The sequence below is a fragment of the Oryctolagus cuniculus genome, chromosome 21 (genome assembly GCF_051225735.1).
Source record: "Oryctolagus cuniculus isolate XC-2025 breed Fujian yellow rabbit chromosome 21, ASM5122573v1, whole genome shotgun sequence".
Classification (NCBI taxonomy): Eukaryota; Metazoa; Chordata; class Mammalia; order Lagomorpha; family Leporidae; genus Oryctolagus; species Oryctolagus cuniculus.
In genome coordinates, this window is record NC_142887.1 from 15209644 (window position 1) to 15232255 (window position 22612).

At 54.3% G+C, this 22612-nt stretch overlaps 1 protein-coding gene across 2 annotated transcripts in view; it reads right to left on the reverse strand.

The window, feature by feature from the left end:
- Positions 1-297: 297 nt before the first annotated feature.
- The window catches only part of TBX5 (T-box transcription factor 5), a 49150-nt gene continuing 26835 nt past the window's right edge, over positions 298-22612 (reverse strand). The window contains exons 8-9 of one of the 2 annotated variants that reach the window (XM_008272284.5): positions 9913-10139; positions 298-1246 (exon numbers count right to left, since the gene is read on the reverse strand). In XM_008272284.5, coding sequence (XP_008270506.1) covers positions 672-1246; positions 9913-10139 — 802 coding nt within the window. In that variant the 3' untranslated portion in view covers positions 298-671. The remainder of the gene's footprint in view (positions 1247-9912; positions 10140-22612) is intronic. The other variant, XM_051826594.3, reaches the window with a different exon arrangement.

A 22612-nucleotide genomic window follows, 5' to 3' on the forward strand; every position in this document is an offset into this window, starting at 1 on the left:
GCTGGGGGAGATAGGCTGTCAGATGGGGCCCCACGTTATCCTGGCTCCGGCAGAGGGGCCGCGACTGGGCGCCACGGTGATGGAGAGTGCAGGGCGAGAGCAGAAGACGGCAGGAACCTTTCCAGAAACATCTCCCGGTGGAGGTAGGTGCTCTTCCTGGTGGAGGAGGGAAGGGTGGCGGCGGCCGCTCTTAGGGACGGACGAGGGGAACCCCACAAGTACATATTTTGAACCCTACTTGCCTCAGACCTCCCCCCACCCCCGCCACCAATAAGGGACTGGGTCCCGTCAAGAAAATTGAAAGAAAAAAATATATTATGATTTATTATATAACACAGTCAACATTAATACCAAGACAGGGAGACGCCCACCACGTGCTGGGAGAAGACAGCTGACGGGGCAGGCAAGGTGTTGGCTGGGGGCCCCGGGGTCTGCCTGATGAGCGTGGTGGCCGTGGGGGGCAGGACTTGGCTGATTCTGCTCATTCGTGAAGTTTTGAGACAAAGCAATGAAGTCACGTGGTTCCAACGGCGCTGTGAACCGCTGAGTGCTGGAGGCCATCACAGGGTGAAACTCTGGTCCACGGGGTTCTCTCTCTCTCCCTCTCCCTCTCTCTCTCCCTCTCTCTCTCTCATTCTCTGGTGAATGTCTGTGACGACGCAGGCTCCACCTTAGCTGTTCTCACTCCAGTCTGGCACCATACCAACCCCGTGCACAGAGTGGTACTGGTGTGGGGACAGGGTCCTAGGCACGCCGTGAGAGTAGAGGAAGTCAGGGGGCTGAACACTCCCGGGGGACTGCAGGCCAGTCTGGGGCCCACATTGCCTGACCACAGGCTGGTGAGCCACGGAGGTCTGGTGCTGGAACATTCCCTCTCCGAGCTGTGCCGAGCCGTGGCTGGCCATGCCAGCCAGCCGGGGGACCAGGGGCCCCGAGGTGAAGTGAGCGGAGAAGTGCTGGTAGGGCAACCTGTCCATGGGCTGCACGGTGGTGACCGTGCAGCTGCTATAGGAAGGCATGCTGGGCCACGTGTTGCAACTGATATCCTCCAGGCTGGGCACCGGCTCGCTGGGGGGCGCCGAGCTGGCGTACATGCAGGCCTGCCGCTGGGCCGATTCTGTCCTGTAGGAGGCGCTCAGGGCCTGCTGCTGGGGGTAGCTGGGGCGGTAGAAGGGGTCCTCCTCACTGGGGGAGGTCTCCATGTAGGGTTTCTTATATGGATGCTCTGTGGTGGAGCACTCTTCATCTGCAGAGACAAGAGGGACACCAGTGAGACCAGGACAAGCGCCGGGCGGCCAAAGGCAGAGGCCGCCACTGGGCTGGCTGCCCAGCGGACCGGAGCGTGGAGTCGGCCGACTGCTAGCTACAGCCCCCCTTGGATACCTACGGGTGGGCTATGTGGAGACCCTGGGCTGTGGAGTTCCAGGTGACGGCCGATCCACTTGGGGCTCAGTTTCTTCATCTCTAAGAGGGAACTGGGAGGCAGGCATTGGACACAGCAGCTAAGGCGCCACTTGGAATGCCCAGATGGGAGTGCCCGTGTCCCGGCCCCACTTCAATTCCAGCTACCTGCTACCGCACACCCCGCAGGAGCATGGTCGGATGGCAGATGCATGGAAGGGGATGGATCAGGTATTGGGGTCCCTGCCACCCACACGGGAAACTCGGGTTACAGCTGCAGGCACCTGGGCAGCAAACCATTGGACAGGAGCTCTCTCTTTGTCTGTCCACCACCCCACCATGCCTTCTAAATAAATACTTTTTTAAAAAATGTAAATGGAAAGTGTAATAATAGTGCTACAAAGGGGAGTGTTGAGGATTCAATGGGAAAATATGAATTCAGCACTCAGTCCACAGCCTGGCACAAGAAAACACTCAACAAACAGTCGCCATCACCATCTTCCCTCATCCCCTGCTGTGAATTCCTTAAATCTGTCGTAGCCATCATTACGGTTCTTGAACCTGGTGCACACCTGCTAGTTCATGACAACAGCATCAACAGTCACAGTAACAGTAACAGTAAACAGTAACCACAGTGTTTACGCCACCTAACGCTGTTCCAGGCACACCCATTAGAGCCTCACCACTGCCCCAGGAGGCGAGTTCTACCTCTGCCCCCACTGCGAGAGGAAAGAGAAGAAGCACATGGAGGTTAAGAAACCTTCTAACTGCTGGAGCCAGGATTAGAATCCCAGTAGCCTGACTGCAAAGGCCCTGCTCTCCAACGTCATGATCCACGGAGAAGCGAAGAAATAAATACGTGTGCAATGCAGGGATGCAGGGATGCAGGGGTGGACGGATGGATGGACAGACGGACGGACGGACGGACGGACAGATGGATGGACAGATGGATGGATGGACGGATGGACGGATGGGTGGATGGATGGACAGATGGATGGGTGGACAGATGGGTGGATGGATGGACAGATGGATGGGTGGACGGATGGGTGGATGGATGGATGGGTGGATGGATGATTGGATGGATGGATGGATTGGTGAATGGATGGATGGGTGGATGGATGGATGGATGGACGGGTGGGTGGATGGGTGGATGGATGGGTGGGTGGATGGGTGGATGGGTGGATGGATAGGCAGATGGATGGTTGGATGGGTGGATGGATGGTTGGATGGATGGATGGGTGGATGTGTGGATGGATAGGCAGATGGATGGGAGCTTTAGATGGATCCCCACATCCTTTCCTGATGCCTCATATACACAGGGATACCCAGTTCACATTTGTTGAGTTGGTAGAATGAACGTGCTGCTCTCTCCTGACTGAGGACTTCACTCCTGCTCTGTGCACTGGTCATTTCCTCATGGAGAACACTCTGTCCCTGAAAGGTCTGCTTGACTCACCGTGGAGTCGTCGGCCCCGCCGAGGACTCGTGAAAGTGCTAGGCTGTGCCCTAGAACACACTGAGACTCAACGCTATGAAAACTATGCGCACACCAAGTTGTTTTTTTTTTTTTTTTTTTTTGACAGGCAGAGTGCACAGTGAGAGAGAGAGAGACAGAGAGAAAGGTCTTCCTTTGCCGTTGGTTCACCCTCCAATGGCCATTGCAGCCGGCACACCGTGCCTATCCAAAGGCAGGAGCCAGGTGCTTCTCCTGGTCTCCCATGGGGTGCAGGGCCCAAGCACTTGGGCCATCCTCCACTGCACTCCCTGGCCACAGCAGAGAGCTGGCCTGGAAGAGGGGCAACCAGGGCAGAATCCGGCGCCCTGACCGGAACTAGAACCCGGTGTGCCGGCGCCGCAAGACGGAGGATTAGCCTAGTGAGCCGCAGTGCCGGCCCACACCAAGTTTTGCATGCAACTTTAAGGGGTGCAAGGACTCCCCAAAACTCAGACTCCAGGCCAAAAGGTATGTGTGGATTTGGACCTGCATGGTATCTCATGATGGCCATTTTTCCTGAACTTTTCAAGACCCCTCAAAGGCATGGATTTAAAAATATCTTGTACCAAACCAAACATTTTTTAATTCCATCTTCCATGAACGTTTTGAAGTACTATCATACTTACTTTACAGAGGAGCTAAGAAATAAGATTGAGCGTGTGTGTCGTGATAGCCACCATCAAGAGCAGCTCTGGTTGCAAGGATAACATCACCCGTCAATCTCACGGCAGACCTAACCTACACCAACACCTTCTAGCTGTCGCCTTGGGAGGAAGCAAGAGTTGGAAGGACCCGTCAAGGTGTAACCCTGAGCACAGAGCCATGGCTTAGCTGGCATCTCACCCTCCACACTGAACACCTTCTTCACTCACCTTCCAGTTTCTTCCTATTCAACAAAAGATAAGAAGTAGTGTCTGTCTTGGGGGGAGTTGGAGAGAAAAACAGCGGGGGGTGTCCAGGCAATTCTCTGCCATGGTCAAGGGCCACAAGGGCAGAACACTGGACCAAGCGGCAGGTAAGAGAGTGTAAGAGCTGATATTTAGGGAGCTCCCCCTAAGTGACCTCACTCTCATCTCACAGCAAATCCTCAAGGCCAAAGCTGAAACTCAGACATCGCTGGCCCACGGTCACTCGGCTGCAGAGGACCAGAGCCTGGAATCAAAGCTGCATCGGATGAATTTCCTGCCACATCTTGCTTCCAGCTCACTAGATTCCTCATGGCCAAGGCCACCACCCCAGTCACCCAACACAGATTTACTGAGCGCCTCCCAAGTGCCAGAGACCATGCTGAGCATTGCAGACAGAGTGCTGGGCGGGTTGATGGGATCCCGTCCGAGAGGTTGGGTCCCGTTGGGTCCTGCTGCGATCTGCCTGCGGCCATGGGAAGACGCACACGTCCAGAGCGCAGCCATTCTCTTGCTCTGGGTCTGAGCCAGCCCTGCAACCCAGATGGAGCAGCCTGCACTTGGGTTCCCCCAACCACCTCCATTTGCCTCTTTCTCCCTGCGACACCCACAGGTAGATCAAAAGGCTCCCCGCACAAAGGACTTCTACATTAGGGTTCTAGCCACGTAGCAGCCAGCAAGTTCCATTTTCAGCCACGTTCCTTCTGGGACACATCTGGGACCCATAGGACTCCCAAAAATTCATGCAAAAAAAAGAAAGAAAGAAAAATGCAGTCGCTCTCCCAGGTGTTCTGTCTTCGTCATGCCAACCATCCAGATGTGTGAAGACATCCAGATGAGTGAGCGGCCACGGTTTTCACCCTTCAGCGTCTGGAGCCTCGAAGACACCGCCCACGCTCGACTTGTTTTCTTCCTTGTTCCTCCTCCCTTGATGCTTTCTCTTCCATTCCGCCATGCCACCCCCACCCCCGCCCCACGGATTCATAAATCTGAATGTTTCCATTGTTGCTAGAATCATAACCTTTAGGATTTTTATTTAACCAGGGCGTTCCCCTTTTCAATAATAGAAAGTACAGCTGCAGGGTACCCTTGGCAAGAGAAAAAAAAAAAAAAAGAAGAAGAAGAAAAAAAAAACAAGGCGGGCTAAGCATTCTCCAGTTTCTGATCCCGGTCCAGATTTGTTACAAGTAAAAAAGGGAGAATAATAGGAAAAAGGCCGGAACACATTTTGGAAAATCGTAAAATTATACATTCCAGTCTTTAATGCCCCAAAGATCTAATGCAGAGCCCTAAGAACCCTCAGTGCTGGCCTGCTGATGAAAGCGGGTCCTGAGCATTCTCGGAGTCTCTCCGCCCTCATGACACCGTAAAGAAATTCCAAAGCCGGCATCCAAGTCTCAGGTCGTCATGACAGATGCTCTGCACAGAATCTCCCTGTTTATTTTGGTTAGGGTTTGGTTCCTTTCTTTTTACTGCAAGCCTGGTAACTGTGTTTGCCAGAAGGCTCTCTGCAGCCAAGTCACTCCTGGCTTTCCTGGGTGGGGAGGGGCTGCACCCTAGGCACAGTCTTCTGACGGGAGGAGTCACAGGTGTGCATCACGAGGGGTCTATTCCAAGTCAGCTCCTGCGATTCTGAACCCAACGGGGTCTCCTGGCCAGCAGGGACTTTCTTCCTGACGCCAATTACCCGCCAAGGGAAAACCTGGTCCCTGGGATTTTTCTGGATGTTTTTGATTCTGGATCAAATGGCTTTAGTAATGCATTCAGAACATAGATTTTTAAGGCCCAGAATTAGGGCTCTGATGCTCACTGGCTAAGGGATCCTGAACGAATCACCAGACCACTGCAGCCTTAGTTCCTGATTGTAAATGGGATAATACCCACACTGCTGTGGGATTTAACTGAGATAATGCTACTTGCAATCTGGATTCTGTCTTCCTTATAGCACAGAGCTTTAAAAATCCCTTAGTTCACGGATAATCTGTGTAGAAAATGTCAGAGTCTACACCAAGCCCTACAGATATTAATAAGTGACAGGACACAATATGGGCCCCACCTGTATTGATTTTGTTGTAATTTTGCATATACTAGCCCCAAAACCCACATTGTTTTGGAAAAAAAAAATCTCTTGGTTCAAATTTTCTTTGTCCAAATAACCAGGACTACTCTCTTTTTCTCCTCTCGCTCTCGCTCTCTCTCGGAAGCCTGAACAGATGGCTCTCTGAAGGTCATCCAATACTTGAAGGTATTTGGGTGGGTTCCAGAGCTAGAAAGCTCACAGAGCAGCCTGCAAATCACTAATCCTATTGAGCAAATATTGTCACAGCTCCCAAATGGGTCATTTCCTTCAGCGAGGGAGTTAGTCCAGATGAAAGCCCAGTGCGGGTCCCTCACACACACAGACTCGGAGCCAGAGCAGCCGTCAGCCTGTCCCCGGCACGTCGGAGTGGGCCAGGACCGAGGCCTGTCACTCAGACACAGCTCCTCCTCCATCTGCACCCAAGCCAGCGTGCTTAGCCGACGTGGAGAGGCAGCGGCCCTTGACGCTTACAGATGGATGGATGGACGGGTGGACGGACAGGTGGACGGACCCCTGTGTGTGTGCTCCTTCAGAATATGGGAAGCCCCTCAGCTGGGAACCGGAAGACTCAGCTTCCCGGCTCATTTGGCCACCCTCGGAAACCATGAAACGTGTCTGCCGGCTCATCATCTGTCTCCCCTTCCCCCTCTCCCCGTGGGAATCCAACTTTCACCTCATCCTGGGTGTGTACCACGCACCCAGCACAGTACCCAGGACACGGTGATGCTCAGTAAGTCTTCTTATGAAGATGCATCCCAGGCCTGCATCTCTCAGACTCCAGCTCAGTCTCTGCGTGGGGAGGGAGGACCCAGAGAAGGGAAGGCAAGGCTGTGATGCCGCCTCCAAAAACATGCAGTAGGGACAAGACCCTGGCCCCAGTGGGTAAGACTCCCCTTGGGACGCCCACATCCCATATCACAGTGTGGAGTTCGAGTCCTGGCTCCTCCACTTCCGACCCATCTGCCTGCTACTGCGTATCCTGGGAGGCGGCAGTGCTGACCCAAGCAGTTACGTCCCTGCTGCCCATGGGGGAGACTCAGAAAGAGTTCTGGGCTCCTGGCTTCAGCCTGGCCAGTCCTGTCTATTATGGGGATTTGGGAAGTGAGCCAGCAAATGAAAGCTCGCTCGCTCGCTCTCTAATCAAAACAGCACCAAGAAAATGCATCCTGCAGTACCTTTTGCAATATCCAATTCCAACTCTCCCTTCAATCTCTTACTGGCATTGCATTTGGTTTCTACTGGGAAGAGGGTGCGAGTCCGGGTGGGAGGATAAGAAAGACAGACAAGTGCTCCCCCAGGCCCTGGGGTCCCGGCTTTGATGGAGTGGCATTGATAAAAGACCTCCCCTGCTTTTTTGGCTCCATCCATCGGGAGAGATAGTTTGGAGACAGCCGGGTTCAAACGCCAGGGAGCCCTGTGGCCTGCGGAGCCTTGGACGTTTCGCTGGGGCTGCCTGTGGGCCGGCTGGAAAGGAGACAGACAATGAGGGGAAGTCAGATAGCGGGGCAGGCAGGGGCCAGCGGGAAACCACCCACGGAGTTATCACTTAGCGGGAATCCCGAACTGGAAGGAAACCTGGCGATTGCTTATCGCTCCGCTCTGCAGCGTGGAGGTTCATGATGAATTGCTATGCGTTGTCTCCCAGGCGGGACAGACGGGGCTCGGCTGGAATGCTCCTGTCCCCGAGGGAGCTCCTCTCTAGGGGGTGGAGGGAGGTGAGAAGGGCAGAGGTCTCTGCGAAGGCGGAGGGCCTTGCGCAGGGGGCACACACCCACACACCCGTGGTCACGGGCTTCGGGGCGCATCTCAGGCCGGCCCACGCACGAGCCGGGGGTGGGGTGAGGTTGGGGCAAGTCTCCAGGCTCCCTGGCCCTGAATCCGTGAGAAAGGGGCCATTTTTCACCTTGTTGTCTGCAAGCAGTCACGGAGCCCTGGCCCCACCCACATCTCCAGCCCCTCCCACCCCTCAGCGTCCGCCTGCGTCCCCTCCCAGGCTGCCTTCTGCCTCTCAAGTCCTGAGTGCAATGGCACACGAGGGCTGCAGTGCACCGGGCCCTGCCTTCTTCAGTGGCCTCCTCTCCCAGCGCCTCCCTCTCGCCTAGGCTCTTGCATCCTGGCCTTGTGTTTGCTCCCTGGAGAGGACAAGCCCCCCACCCCTCCCCAGGGTGTCCTGCCTGCACACTCAGTCACACACACACACCCCGGGGGGACCCCAGATCCCTGCTTCAAGTCCTGCTCCATCGCCCAGGACCCCAGTCCAGTGTTCCGGTGTGAGAGTTGCCGACACATCTTTGCACATCTCCTGGGTAACGATCAATCACAGTCATGCCAAAGCCATCCTATGAACACTCGAGAAACGTCCGACCCGCCTGCCACAGTGTGTGCTGCCTAAGAGTGGGACGGCGGGGAGGGACGTCACCCAGCCTCCCCTTTGCCGCACTGTGCTGGCCCCCCTGGCTGCATGATCGCATGTCCCATCATCTCAGTTCCATCACATGGGTGCCACTGTTATCCCCGTGTTGCACAAAAGGTAGCAAGCCACCCCCGGCCACATAGCAGCAGAGAGGCAGCTAGCTACTGGACCATTTCTGCAACAACAACCCAGCCTCCAACTCCTGCTCCCCCAGTGGCCATCCCAAGTCGATCTGAAGTTCGCGTGGGGGCCACACAATGCCCAGTGAAACTCAGCCACCCATAGAGCCGAAGGGGCTGGCCGACCTCCCGTTCGGAGTCTCCCCCTCCATCCTTCCGGAATGTATTTATAAGGGCGCTGCTCGAAATATCGAGCCTAAAAAAGTGCCTCGGTTCTTTTTTAACGTCTTCCTCCCCTTCTTTCGGTCTGGCATTAATTTAATCGACAGAGCTCCCTAATTCAAACCTGGTGAGCTCTTCATCAGCAAGTTTGACCCTGGTCTCAAAAGCACCTCTCCGGTGGGAGATGAGATTTTTGAACACGTAGCTGATAAGTGAGACAGAACAGAGTGGTGGAGAGGGGTGGTGGCTATAGCAGACCAGCAAATGCAGATTCAAATTCCACCCTCTAAAAAAAAAAAAAAAAAAAAAAAAAAAAAAAAAAAAAAAAAAAACTTTGGGAGCCTCAGTTTCCCCATTTGCAAAGTGGGTTAGAATAGCACCGGCTAAACCGCATGGTTGGCAAGGCCTGGTGGGATGATGGAAGGGCTTTCTTCTGTACAACACAGCACAGCGTCTCTGTGCGGAGACCTGCCCTCCATGGGATGCTCTGAACCTCCTGCCCGTGCTAAGGAGTCGGACGCGTCTCCGAGCATCTGGTCTCCAGCCCCTCCGCCAGCGGACGTGCTGGGAGTCGGGCCAGGGGGCCTGCTGCACGGACACTCTTCAAGCCTTGGGGAATCCACGGGGCCTGAATGGGCCTCAGGTGAGTCTGGGAGTCAGGCTTCGCCCGGCTCAGCTCCCCAGCCCCAGGCTGGCCCCAAGCGTGGTTTTTCACAAGGCCAACATGGGCACGTGTCAAATGGCCAAACTGCTGCTCGCCACATGGAGCGCCCGTGGCCATGGGTTCCTGGGAGTGAGTTTTTTTTTTTCTTGAGACTGAAGCACTGGGTGTCAGACTACCAAAGGCCCTGCACTGGCCCCTCTAACGTCTAACACAGGTGCATCTTAGAGCCAAGCTACGTGCAGGGTAGCCCTGAGCCAACAGAGGACTGCCATGGTGACGATGCCCTCGAGCCACGTCCAGGAGAAAAGGCCTTCCATGACCGTGCACCCACAGACTGTTTAAAAACCAGGCTCAGTAAGTTGGCTCTGCTTGCCAGTCTCCCAATGGCTGAGGTGGGGTTCACCCCAATGGTCCTGAAATCCTGCTCATGCCAAGTACGTTTTCTCCAAGAAAAGGGGCATTGGAGCCCCTTCAACTTGACCTGTGTCTCTGTGCGCTTCTGTGTCGCTTACGTGTTCAGAATCAACAGATGGCACCGCGCACACTCGGCCACCGCCAGGGAAGGAGGAAGAGGTGGGGAGGAGGCGCGCCGGGCTGGGGCTGTCGCACTCACCTTTCCGCTTGGTGCAGTGATAAATCTGGCCGTGCTCCTGGGCCAGGGGGTACGGGTTGGGAGGGGGCAGAAGGTCCGTCGAGGGGCCGGAGACCCCGTTCTCACACTGGTACTGGGACCCCAAGTTGGAGGAGGCAGAGAGAGCCCGGGGCTCACTGCTGAACGGGCTGTGGTTGGAGGCCACCTTCTGCCGCACCGTGCTCCGGGGAACCACGGGGTACTCTTTACTGCAAGAGAGGAGATGGGAAACAGCGCTGGTCAGTGCCCTGGACGACCCCCAATGGCCGAGCGGGGGGCTCAGAACCCATCAGGGAAGTCCCAGGATAAGAAACCAGTGGTCTCTGCGGGGCGCAGGAATGCAGTTTCGTCTTGTACGTCACACGCCCTGGATGTGTACTTGGGCACTCGCTTCTCCTGCCTTATACATTAGGCAAGTAGGCTTACGAACAGCTTCACACAAGGGCAGACAGGTAAAGGAGGACCCCTTAGTCAAGAATCCCTCTTCTCTGGCCCAAGTCCTTGGACCCCCGCACCCGCGTGGGAGACCCAGAGGAAGCTCCTGGCTCCTGACTTGGGTTCGGCGCAGCTCTGGCCGTTGCAGTCAATTGGGGAATGAACCAGCAGATGGAAGACCTCTCTCTCTCTCTCTCTCTCTCTCTCTCTCTCTCTGCCTTTCCTCCTCTCTCTGTGTAACTGTGACTTTTAAATAAATAAATCCTTATTTAAAAAAAAAAAGACTCCCTCTTCTCAGGGTAGGCACTGGGTGCCGTGGTTAAGCCACCATTTGGGAAGCCCGTGTCCCATATCAGAGTGCTTGGTTTGAGTCCTGGCTACTCTGCTGCTGATCCAGCTTCCTGTGAATATACTTGGAAAAGCAGGGGATGATGGCCCAAGGCCGGCTCATTCCTGGCTTTTGTGGGCCACAGGGTGAGTGAATCGATGGATGAAAGATCTCTCTCTCTGTCTCTCTGTCTCTCTCTCTCTGCCTTTCAAATGAAAAAAAGTTTATGTCAAAAAAATAAAAAGAGTATTCCAGTCTAATCCACGTGTCTTCCAATTCCCTTCATTTGAAAGTGAAATGACAGGCACGGGTTCATGTCCCGGCTGCTCCACTTCCGATCCAGCTCCCTGCTAATGGCCTGGAAAAAGAAGCAGAAGTTTGGGCCCTTCCACCCAACTGGGAGACCCAGATGAGGCTCCTGGCTCCAGGTGTCAGCCTGGCCCAGCACTGGCTGTTGCAAACATCCGGGGAGTGAACTAGCAGGTGGAAGTGCTCTCTCTCTCTCTCCCTTTTTTTTTTTTTTTTCTGTAACTCTGACTTTCAAATAAATAAATAAATAAATCTTCTTTAAAAAAAAAAAAGTCCAGATGGCTTGGGCAGTCATTTGGACCTCACCTCTGGATATTAAAACAAGGCTGTTATTGTCCACAACAACCAAGATACAGCATCAACCAAGGCGCCCATCAGCCGATGAATGAATTAAGAAAATGTGGTGTAAGTAGAATGGAATGTTATTCAGCCATAAAAAAAGAAGGAAATCCTGTTAACTACAGCAGAATGGGTAGAACCGGAGGACTTCATAAAATAAATAAGCCAGACCCAGACAGACCAATCCTGCATGTTCTCACTCATGAGTGGAAGCTAAAAAATAAATCCCAATCTTAGTGATTACCAAGGGCTGGGAGCGATGGTGGGGAGGCAGGGAGTTGGACCAAAGGAGTCAGCTGCTGGGTTCCACGGTGTGGGCGTGGTGAGGGCCTGCAGCTCCCAACCACCTAGCACACATCATATCGACAACCAGAAGGTTCCCAAGCCCCCAGCCACACAGAAATGCGGGAGAAGGGGGCACGGCCACCCCGACTTGCTCGCTGTGTACATGTGCCGAAATGGCACGCTGCAGCCCTAAATGTCTCTGCTTGTTGCTAATTTGAAAGAAATGGCTTTCAAATCAGGGCTGAAGTCCTTGTGCGCAGCCGGTAGGGGAGGATAGCTGAGCCGCCAGGGGATGCGGGTGTGAGCCGGTCAGCCTGCTGCTCCCGCCGCGGAGGGAGTTCTCTCCCTGAGCTGCTGTCCTTGTCTCCAGGGATGCCCCTCACTTTCCCATGCCACCTGCACCCAGGCATAACGGGGTTGCACTCGGCCCGCGGCAAGAGCTCAGCCAATGGCAACCTTCGAGACTGTTGCTGACTTGGGAAAGTGGGGGCGGAGCGAAGGCAGTGCCCCGACCAGGCAGAGAGATCAGCGCCTGGGGTCTACACTTGGCTCCACGCACAGCAATGCAGTGACAGCCCACGGACGGCCTCCTTTGAGGAGTTCCAGATGGGCTGTCCTGGAGCTCCCTGGCCTATGAGACAGCCCCGGGGGATGAGACCTGGCAGCGTCAACCGCATCCTCTCCTGGGAAGCAGCACCAGGAACCCCAGCGGAAGCACAAGGGTGGGAGGTGGCTCACACAGGGGCAGTGGGACAGGAGGTGAGAGGAGGACCCGGCTAAAGACAAAAGGGACGGCAGGAGGCGGGCATTCGGCCCAGCAGTTAAGACACCACGTGGGACACCCCCACCCCTTATCAGAGGGCCTGGTTCGAGTCCCGGCTCTGCTTCCGATTCCAGCTTCCTGCTGATGTGCACCCTGGGAGGCAGTGACGGCCCAAGGTCTTGGGTCCCTGCCACCCATATGGGAAGACCCACATGAGTACAGGCTCCCAGCGTGGGTCTGTCCAGCTCCAGCTGTTGCAGGCGTAAGGGGAATGAAGCACCAGACAGAAGACCTCTCTCTGCCCTTCTGTCTGTCTCTCTGCTTCTCCAGTAACATGGATAAACAGATTTCTTTTGTAAAAAGAGACAAGGGAACCCTTGGACTCCTATAGTTATCTTGAAAGATATCAAACGATGCCCCATAAATATTATGTGTCAATGAAAAAATTAATAGAATGAGAAGATAAGAGACAATGACTAGAAACATCAGAGTGTGGAAGAAGGAAAAAGATTCACCCATGAACATCCTCATCCCACTTAGGGTGGGGAGGGGACCTTGAGCAAGGCATTTATAAAGCATACATATTGCCTCATCACCACTCAGAAAGGTTTTTCAAAAGATTTATTTATTTATTTGAGAGGCAGAGTTGCAGAGAGAGGAGGAGAGGGACAGAGAGATCTTCCATCTGCTGGTGCACTCTGCAGATGGCCACAATGGCCAGGGCTGGGCTAGGCCGAAGCCAGGAGCCAGGAGCTTCATCTGGGTCTCCCATGTGGACAGCAGGGACCCAAGGACTTGGGCCATTCTCTGCTGCTTTCTCAGGCACATTAGCTGGGAGCTGGATCAGAAGTGGAGCAGCCGGGACTTGAGCCAGCACCCATATGGGATGCCTGCCTCATAGGTGGTGGCTTTACCTGCTACCAGCCCCAGAAATATTGTCAAGGTGGGCATTGGGTGCACTGTCTAAGAAGCCATTTGACTGCCCATGTCCCATAGCACAGTGCCTAGGTCTGAGTCTCTGCTCTGCTCCCCATCCAACTCCTTGTTGATGTGCGTGGGGCGGGGGGTGGGGGGGAGCAGGTGGTGGCTCAAGAACTTGGTTTGGTCCCTGCCACTTGCATGCAAAACGTGGAATGAGTTCTGAGCTCCTGGCTTCAGCCTGGCCCAGCCCTGGCTGCTCAGGAATTTGGAAAGTAAACCAGCAGACAAGAGATCTCTGTCTCTGTTTCTGTCTCTGTCTCTCTGCCATTCAAATAAATAAAAGATAAATTTTGGGGGCAAGTGTTGTGGTGCAGCAAGTTCAACAGCCTTTGGGATGCCTAGGATGGAGTCCTGCTCCCAATCCTGCTTCCTACAAGGCATCCGGGAAGCAGCAGATGGCGGCTCAAGTCCTCGGGCTCCTGCCACCCATGTGGGAGACCCAGATGGGGCTCCTGGCTCCTGGCCGCAGGCTGACCCAGAAACGGCTGTTGTGGGCATTTGGGGAGTGAACCAGTAGATGGAAGCTCACTTGCTCTCTCTCTCTCTCTCTCTCTCTCTCTCTCTCTGCTTTTCAAACAAATAAATCCTTTCCAAAAAGTGAAACTATATCTGATAGCTACATTTCTGCATAACTGTCTTCATCTGTAACCTGTGTGTTCTGCTTGGTGCCTTTCACCATGTGCCTCTGCGGAGTGGAGCAGGTGCTGGGGAGCCCGAGGCACTCACAGCTGAGAGGAAAACCTCCCTGTAAGCCCCAGAAGGCAGCCAGTTGCAATTTCTGCCCTGACTCAGAACCATCCATTTTTCCCCATATTGCATTTTTTTAATCAATTTTTGGCCAGATAAGCTTTGCCTGCTTGTATGCAGTAGCATCTGAAAAATCATGGGTTTGTGGTATAATCTGGAGCCCCTGCAATGCAATTGAACTAAAAGCTTAAGCATTAAAATTAAAGCACTCAGCCGGTGCCGCGGCTCACCAGGCTAATCCTCTGCCTTGTGGCGCCGGCACACCGGGTTCTAGTCCCAGTCGGGGCGCTGGATTCTGTCCCGGTTGCCCCTCTTCCAGGCCAGCTCTCTGCTGTGGCCCAGGAGTGCAGTGGAGGATGGCCCAAGTACTTGGGCACTGCACCCGCATGGGAGACCAGGAGAAGCATCTGGCTCCTGGCTTCGGATCAGCGTGATGCACCGGCCGCGGCAGCCATTGAGGGGTGAACCAACAGCAAAAGGAAGACCTTTCTCTCTGTCTCTCTCTCACTGTCCACTCTGCCTCTCAAAAAAAAAAAAAAAAAAAATTAAAGCACCACCCCTCCCCCGGAATCCTGTCCTATACAAAGACCTACCCATAGCTCCTTTCGAAGGAAGCTTCCTTAGCCCGTTTCATTCCTGCTGTGCTCCTAGGAGGGAGGTGTTCTTGTGTCCCCATTTCACAGATCAGGAAAACTGAGGCCCATGGAGACTGAGCAAGCTGACCAAGGTCACAGAGCCAGAAAACTTCTTTTGATTTTTTAAATCCAAGGAGGAGGAGTTCAGAGCCAAGACTCCCTGCCCATATCTCCCAACCATCCTGGGTGTAACCACCTCTGGCCTGTGCCCCAGCCTTTGTTTGTCATGTCAGAGCATGACAGAGTGGCCAGACAGGGGACACTGGGCATCCACGGCCAAGTTTCCATGGGGCTTCAGACACCCTCACGACACCCAGGGGTCCCGTAGCCGAGCTGCCCTGTGGCATATGCCATCTCAGACCCAAAGCTGGAGCCATCCCCAGCACCATGCCAGAGAGAACTTGCCCCCTGGGCCAGGAGGCTGAAAGGAATGAAATTAGCTTTATAGCTCTGGCTTTGTGGTTCAAGCTACGTAATGGAAAAAGAAGAAGAAGAAGAAGAAGAAGTATAATAATAATGAGACATTACAAAAGTTGTCAGATCCTGCTGGGATTTCTATTTGGGTCTGCGAGTTTGAGCACTGGGCTGTCACAGCTCCAACAGGATGGGGAAAAATCTCTTTGGGTTTTATATTTTTAATGAGGACTTTTTTTTTTCTTTAATTAAAGAAAATAACTCCCAAAAAAATGTTGGCCAGGGGAATTTACAAGAGAACGTATCAATGGACTCCGTGGAGTTCTCCATTCCAGCACCGCCAAATTGCAAAATTACTCTCTGGAAGGCCAAATTCTGCTTTTGATTATTGACACTCAGAGAAGCAGGAAGGCTGGGAGGGCCCCGTCACTCCCGGGCCCCCGTGGCCTGCTTCCCTCCGAGGTGCTGGAAGCGGCACCCTTGCCATCCGTCAAGAACGTCTCCTTCAGTGCTGACACGCCACGGCCTCGAGCCGGCTGACAGGTGTCAAAACGCGGGAGTGGACGGGCGCGGGGGCTTCTCGCTCACCCACGGAAGGGCCTCAGCAAAGCGAAGAAAATGTCAGAAGCAAACAGCGCCGGGGTGGTTTGCACCGGCCCCTCCATCAGCCAGAGGGATCTGGTTAGCGTCCGTCCCGCAGATCAACTCTGCAGCCTAAGAGCATCCATGACAAAGCCCGGGCGCGAGAGAACGAAAGAGAAAGCTGAAAAGCCCTTGCGAATCTGGGCAGCCACACAAGGCAGATCTCCATCCTCCTCATCAGCATCCTCCTCCCCTTCCTCCTCCTCCTCCTCATCACCCCTGCCGCTCTCAGCATCACCTAACGTTCCAGGTGCTGTGCTGTGTGACTGCAATGCCTCCCCTCATCTGATCGTGGATACAGAATCCCTTCCTGCCCGTACTTAGAGGTACTTTAGAGACAACGAAATGCATGCGCAGAGAGGTTAAGTGCCTCACCCTGGGCCACACAGCTAAGACAAGGTACAGCCATGATTTGCCCACTCGTTCCCTCTTGATAATGGGGAAATTGTTGCCTGTACACCAGCTGCGTGGCAAAGACAACCACCCACTAGACAAAGCAGCATGCTGGTGACAGAGGCTGTACCCCAGCGAGGTCAGCATCTACTGGTCAACTCCCCGTTCGAGCAACCTTTAGCCGTCCACACCCCAGCGCTCTGTGGCTGCATCAGCCTGCTACACGCGTTCCACCCGCCTGCACTCCGGAGGGAAGCTGGGATCCCGAGTGAGTGTCGGAGCCTGCAGAGCAGCCTCGCCCCAGCTCCGCCGCCCCCCCCATCACATTCTGTTCCACGTGAGCGGGTGCCCTGAATGACGCCATTGTCGCCGGGTCTGGTTGTAAAACGTTACAAGGGAATATTGAAGCCCACGGCCCAACTGCACCCTCAGCCCGCCGCCAGCCAAGCGACACCCCCGAGGACCGTTTCCACCGCAGCCCACTCAATCGGCCCTTTCACGGGGGCAGGTGGCCGGAGCGCCGGAGCGCTGGCGTGCCGGCGTGCCGTGTTTGCTTTTGTTTTCCCCCGGTGACGCTTATCCAATTTCTGGCGGCCGTTTTCCAACAAGCAGAGCAGCTCGGGCAAAGCTAGGGACTGGAAAATCCTGCTCTTGTGGGGCAAATTCCTCTCCTTGCTAACACTTTCATCCGTGATTAAAATCTACAAAGCCCCCCCCCGCCGCACCGCCACTCCCGGGAGAATGTTCCCGACTTACTCACTTTCTAACACGCTTGGGGAAGTCACTCTACTCCAAGCCCGGGTGGACACAGCGGGAGCCGTGGAGGGCACGCCCTAGGTGCGATTTAGCCCGGTGCCAATAATAAATAATCGCACACTCCATCGTGTCTGCAAAGCACTTTCTAATCATTTTTATTAGTTAGCTCGCAGCACACCGGCAAGCTGAAGACCATGGCACCATCTCGCTAGTGAGAACCGACAGGCACAAGGAGACTATATAAACTTCCCAGCGTGGATTCCACGGGTGTTGTGTGATGGGAGAGGGGCCAAGAATCTCAGACACCTTTCTCCCTGCCCCTGAGCACCCATCGTTTGTGACAACTTGGCTTTGAGGCCCCCTTGGGAAGCCTCGAGCTCATAGTACCATACAGGGGGTACTTTCAAGTTCAGACTCGAGTTGGGCTAAATGGATGTGCCCTACATCAGAACCCCACCATGAACTTGGCCACTGGCCGTCTGGTCTCTTTCCTCCTCCAAGTCTCAATCTCTTATCTATAAAATGGGAATACTAAGAGCAGGCACATCTTGAGGCTGAAAAGTGACATGGTGTATGGAGAGGCTTAGGAAGGGGGGGCTGTGCTCAACAAACACTAGCCTGTGAAGTGTTCATCATTCTATAAGAGGTCTCCAAAAAGTTCCAGGAGGGGTCGGCATTGTGGCACAGGGGGTTAAGCTGCCGCCTGCCTTGCCAGCATCCTGTATGAGCACCGGGTTGAGTCTCAGGCTGCTCTGCTTCTGACCCAGCTCCCTGCTAACGCACCTGGGAAAGCAACAGAAAATGGTGCTTGGGTCGCTGCCAGCCACGTGGGAGACCCGGATGGAGTTCCTGGCTTCTGTCTCCAGCCCGGCCCAGCCCCAGCTGTTACGGCTATTTGGGGGAGTGAAGCAGTGGATTCACACTCTACTCCCTCTGTAACTCTGCCTTTCAAACAAATAAATAAATCTGTAAAAAAAAATAAATAAATACAGTTCAAGGAAAATATGTATCAGGAAAAAACAATGTGTGGATTTCAAAAACTTTGCACCAAAATAAACTTGTCTTCTAACTCCATTTTCCACAAGCTTTGGGAGCCGTCTTTGCCACACAGAGCCAGCTCTTACTCTGCAAGGCTTCACATGGTCTTGCAGCCCCAAAATACCAAACATTTAAATCTCATCAGTATTCCCAGGGAGAGGCCCACGCTTGCTCAGAAGGGGTCCATGAGTCACCAAAAAGGTTTTGGTCAGCACAGCATGGACAGGTGGCATGGGCACAGTGGGGCAGTTGGGGAGCAGCTGGAGGAATGAGCCAGGGGCCGGCACTGTGGCACAGCAGGCTAACGCCCTGGTCTGAAGCACCGGCATCCCATATGGATGCTGGGTCGAGTCCCAGCTGCTCCACTTCCCATCCAGCTCTCTGCTATGGCCTGGGAAAGCAGTAGAAGATGGCCCAAGTGCTTGGGCCCCTGCACCCACGTGGGAGACCGGAAGAAGCTCCTGGCTCCTGTCTTCGGATCAGCTTAGCTCCGGCCGTTACGGCCATTTGTGGAGTGAATCAGCAGATGGAAGACCTCTGTCTCTACCTCTCTTGGTACCACCTTTCAAAGAAATAAAATAAATCTTTAAAAAAAAAAATGACCCAGATCAACTCCCGTTGCCGCAGATTCTCCGTTCGCAGAAGGGGACACACAAGACCATCTCACAGGACAGTTGTGTCTCCAAGGTCAAAGCTCACACCACAGGGTCAGACGTGACCCTAGAGACTGATTCAGGCTGAAGGGGTGATGAGATCATGGTAACAGTTCCTCAAACAGCCTCGCCAGGTACTAGGACTGAATGGAGCAGCTCAATGTTTTAGTTCGGTATCAGGAAACCACAGTTTTAACCAGTTCAACCACGCCTTAATTCTTGGTGTTTTTTTGTTTGTTTGCTTGCTTGTTTTGATTGTTTTTTTTTTTTAACTAAATGACCTTCCGCAGACTTCTTCCTGTATCAAGGGGACTACCTGTAGGCCTCTTTGTGTTCTGGGGGAGACCACTTGGGGGCCCATTGGTCATCAAGGACCTCCCGGTGGCTTTGGGTTCAAATGCTGACCTTCGCAGGGTCCCCCAAGGCAGCTACTGGTGAAGGTCCCTGAATACGCTGGGTCCCAGCAGGGTGTCTGCCTCCTCCCCGCCCCCACCAAACAGCCCAGGCAAAACCTGCAGGCAAATGGGTCTCACTGGGAGACGGGGCTGTGCAAGGCTGTGGGACTCTGTCCTGGGGAATGGGTTTCCAACTTGGATGTTTAATCCCCTGGGAAATGAAAAGCAAGTGATGACACCCAAACTCACCCCTAGAGAATTCGGGGTCATTGCTCTGGGGTGCAGCCCGGACACAGAGTATCCAGTGTCCCCAGGGGAGAGCAGCTGCCCATAAAAGGGTGCACACTGAGGGCTTCCGCTGATAAAAAAAAAAGACATCAGCACTGGGCATTTGGCGCTGTACAGACGTTGCCAAGGAGCCTGCACCCTCTATGGGAGTGCCCGGGTGTGAGTGCTGGCTCTGCTCTGGATTCCCCAGGGGCAGCAGTGATGGCTCCCAGGATCCGGTCCCTGCCACCCCTGTGGGAGACCCGGATGGAGCTCCTGGCTCTGGGCTTTGGCCTGGACCAGATCCAGCGGTTAGGAGCATTTGGGAAGTGAAACAGCAGATGAAAGACCTCTCTCTCTCTCTCTCTCTCTCTCTCCCTCTCTTTCTCTCTTTGCCTCTGCCTCTCTGTAACTCTGACTTTCCAATAAATAAATAAATCTTTTTAAAAAATAAATAAACAAAAGGATGGATGGACAGACAGATCTGTGGATGGGTGGAGAGAGAGGTGATGGGTGGTGGATGGTGAGAGAGAGAAACAGAGAGAAAGGTCTTCCTTCCATTGGTTCACCCCCCAAATGGCTACTACGTCTGCCGCTACGGCCGGCACTGGGCTGATCTGAAGCCAGGAGCCAGGTGCTTCCCCCTGGTCTCCCATGCAGGTGCAGGGCCCAAGCACTTGGGCCATCCTCCACTGCCCTCCCGGGCCACAGCAGAGAGCTGGACTGGAAGAGGAGCAACTGGGACTAGAACTCGGCACCCATATGGGATGCCAGCACCGCAGGCAGAGGATTAGCCAAGTGAGCCATGGCGCTGGCCCCATGTCTGTGCACTGACGCGCTGTGCTGTGCCCCAGAAGGAGGTACAGGTATTAACACGTGAATGAAAAATTGTGGACTTGAAATAAATAAAGGGGGAAATGAGCAGAGGCTCCGAACAGGCGCTTCTTACCGGCAGACCCGCAAGGGTCAACAAGCAGATGAAAATATCGTCCCCTTCACTACTCATTAGGCAAAGCAAATCCTGCCAGCACTGGGTCATCGGCACCTCACACCTGCTGGCATGGCTGTCATCCAAAAGACGAAAGGTGGCAAGCGTGGGCAGGAGTGTGGAGAGAAGGGAACCGTGGCACGCTGAGGCCGGGAGATACCTTGTACGGCCGCTACAGAAACGAGTGTGCCAGTAACTCACAAAGTTACAAACAGAACCACCATACGCTTCAGCCATCTGTCTTCTGGGACGCTGTCCAACGGAAATGAGATCATTATCTCCGAGAGATAACTGCATTCCCAGGTGTATCGTGGCGTTATTCGCAATAAAAGAGAGGAGGAGACAATGTAGGGGCCCGTCAGGAGAGGAGCAGACACAGAGGACGCGCTGAGCCTGCACGACAGCCCGAGTCAGCCTTGACAGAGAAGGAGATTCCGGAGCAGGTGCTTGGCACAGTGAAGGTGCCACTTGGGGGACCCGGATGCCACTCAGAGCACCTGGCTTCCTGTTCCTGCTCCACTCGGAATTCCAGCTTCCTGCCAACGCACGCCCCGGGAGGCAGCAGGCAGCGGTCCCTGCCACTCCTGTGGGAGACCTGGAGTAAGTTTCTGGCTCCTGGTTTTATCCTGGCCCAGCCCCAGCCGTTGCAGGCACTTGGGGCGCTCCCTCTCCCCCTCCTCCTCCCTCTTCCTCTCTCTCTCTCTCTCTCTCTCTCATCCCTCCCTCTCCCTCTGAAACAAAATAAATAAACAAGGCTTTTGAAAAACTTCATTAAACGTAAGAAATCCTCTCAATGCAAACACATCTGAAGGCCATCAAGCCAGACACGCGAAGACCAACACGGCACCACCTCTCCAGCTCGTGCCACTGGAAAGGAGTCGGCTCGCAGCAGCCGAGAGCAGAAAGGAAGCTGGGAGGGAGAAGTCGAGAGGTGCAGTTTCATGTGTGCAGGATGAGGAATGCGGCGGCACGCGAACGTGGCTAACAACGCCGCCCCAGACACCCGGAACGTGCTGGGGGCGGATCTCAAATGTTCTCACTGAGGGGAAAGACAAGAAAATGATGCCACTACGTAGACATGCATGAAGACAATCCCTTGTACACCTTAACTGTATCTGGCGTTCACACTTCCATAGAGACCACAAGGGTGTGGACGGGCGAGTGGCTCGCAGCACCGTGGGGCTGGGCAGGGGGAGGAAGGCCCGAGGAAAGCAGCCGAGGGCTGCTCTGGGGGTCCGTGGGCTTCACAGACATCTGTGACCCAAGAGCGGCTGCCTGGGCCGGCACGGTGGTATAAAGGCTAAGCGGCCGCATGCAGCGCCTACATCCCATGTGGGTGCAGGTTCGAATCCCAGCTGTTCTACTTCCGATCCAGTTTCCTGCTAATGCACCTGGGAAAACAGCAGAGAATGGCCCAAGTCCTTGAGCCCCTGCACCCATGTGGGAGACCCAAAAAATATCCCTGGCTCCGGATTTCGGTTTGGCCCAGCCCTGGCCGTCACAGCCATTGTGCAGTGAGCCAGGGGATGGAAGACCTCTCTCTCTCTCTCTCTCTCTCTAACTCTGCCTTTCAAATAAATAAACTAAATCTTTAAAAATTAAAAAGGAAATCCATTTGAAAAAATCAAGAGGTGCTTCTTCAGTGTGAGCTCCCAGTCCCCGTGGCCTCTTGCTGCACCCAAACCCTGCTGGCAGAGAGAGGCTGTCACCAACCAGGCAGGGCTTCGTGGCTCATGGGGAGGTAACGCCTTCTCCAGAGCAAGGCCTTGGCAATCACTGAGCTCATGGATCATCTTTAACCAGGAGCCTGAGCGAGCACCGCGCTCCACTTTCAGATTGAAAACAATGACCCTGTGCGGGCAGCAGCTGAACATCACTTTATACTCAGGACGGACGGGACAAGGGAGGGGAGTGTCAAACGGAAGGATTCTTAACCTTTTAGGGGCCCCAGGCTCACAATTCCCTTGAAATTACTTGAAAGGTTTTCCTGCTTCTACATTGGAGATTTTCAGAGAGTGTCTTGCTTTCAATGAGTCTTCAAAAAGAGGTCTTCAATCCATATTAAGAAGCATACCCGGGGCTGGTGCGGTGGCGCAGCAGGGAAGGCTGCCACCTGCAGAGCCGGAATCCTATATGGGTGCCAGTTCTAGTCTCAGCTGTTCCACTTCCAAGCCAGATCCCTGCTAAGGCCTGGGAAAGCAGTGGAAGATGGCCCAAGTCCATGGGCTCCTGCACCCACGTGGGAGACCCGGAAGAGGATCCTGGCTCCTGGCTTCGGATTGGCGCAGCTCCAGGCATACAGGGCAATTGGAGA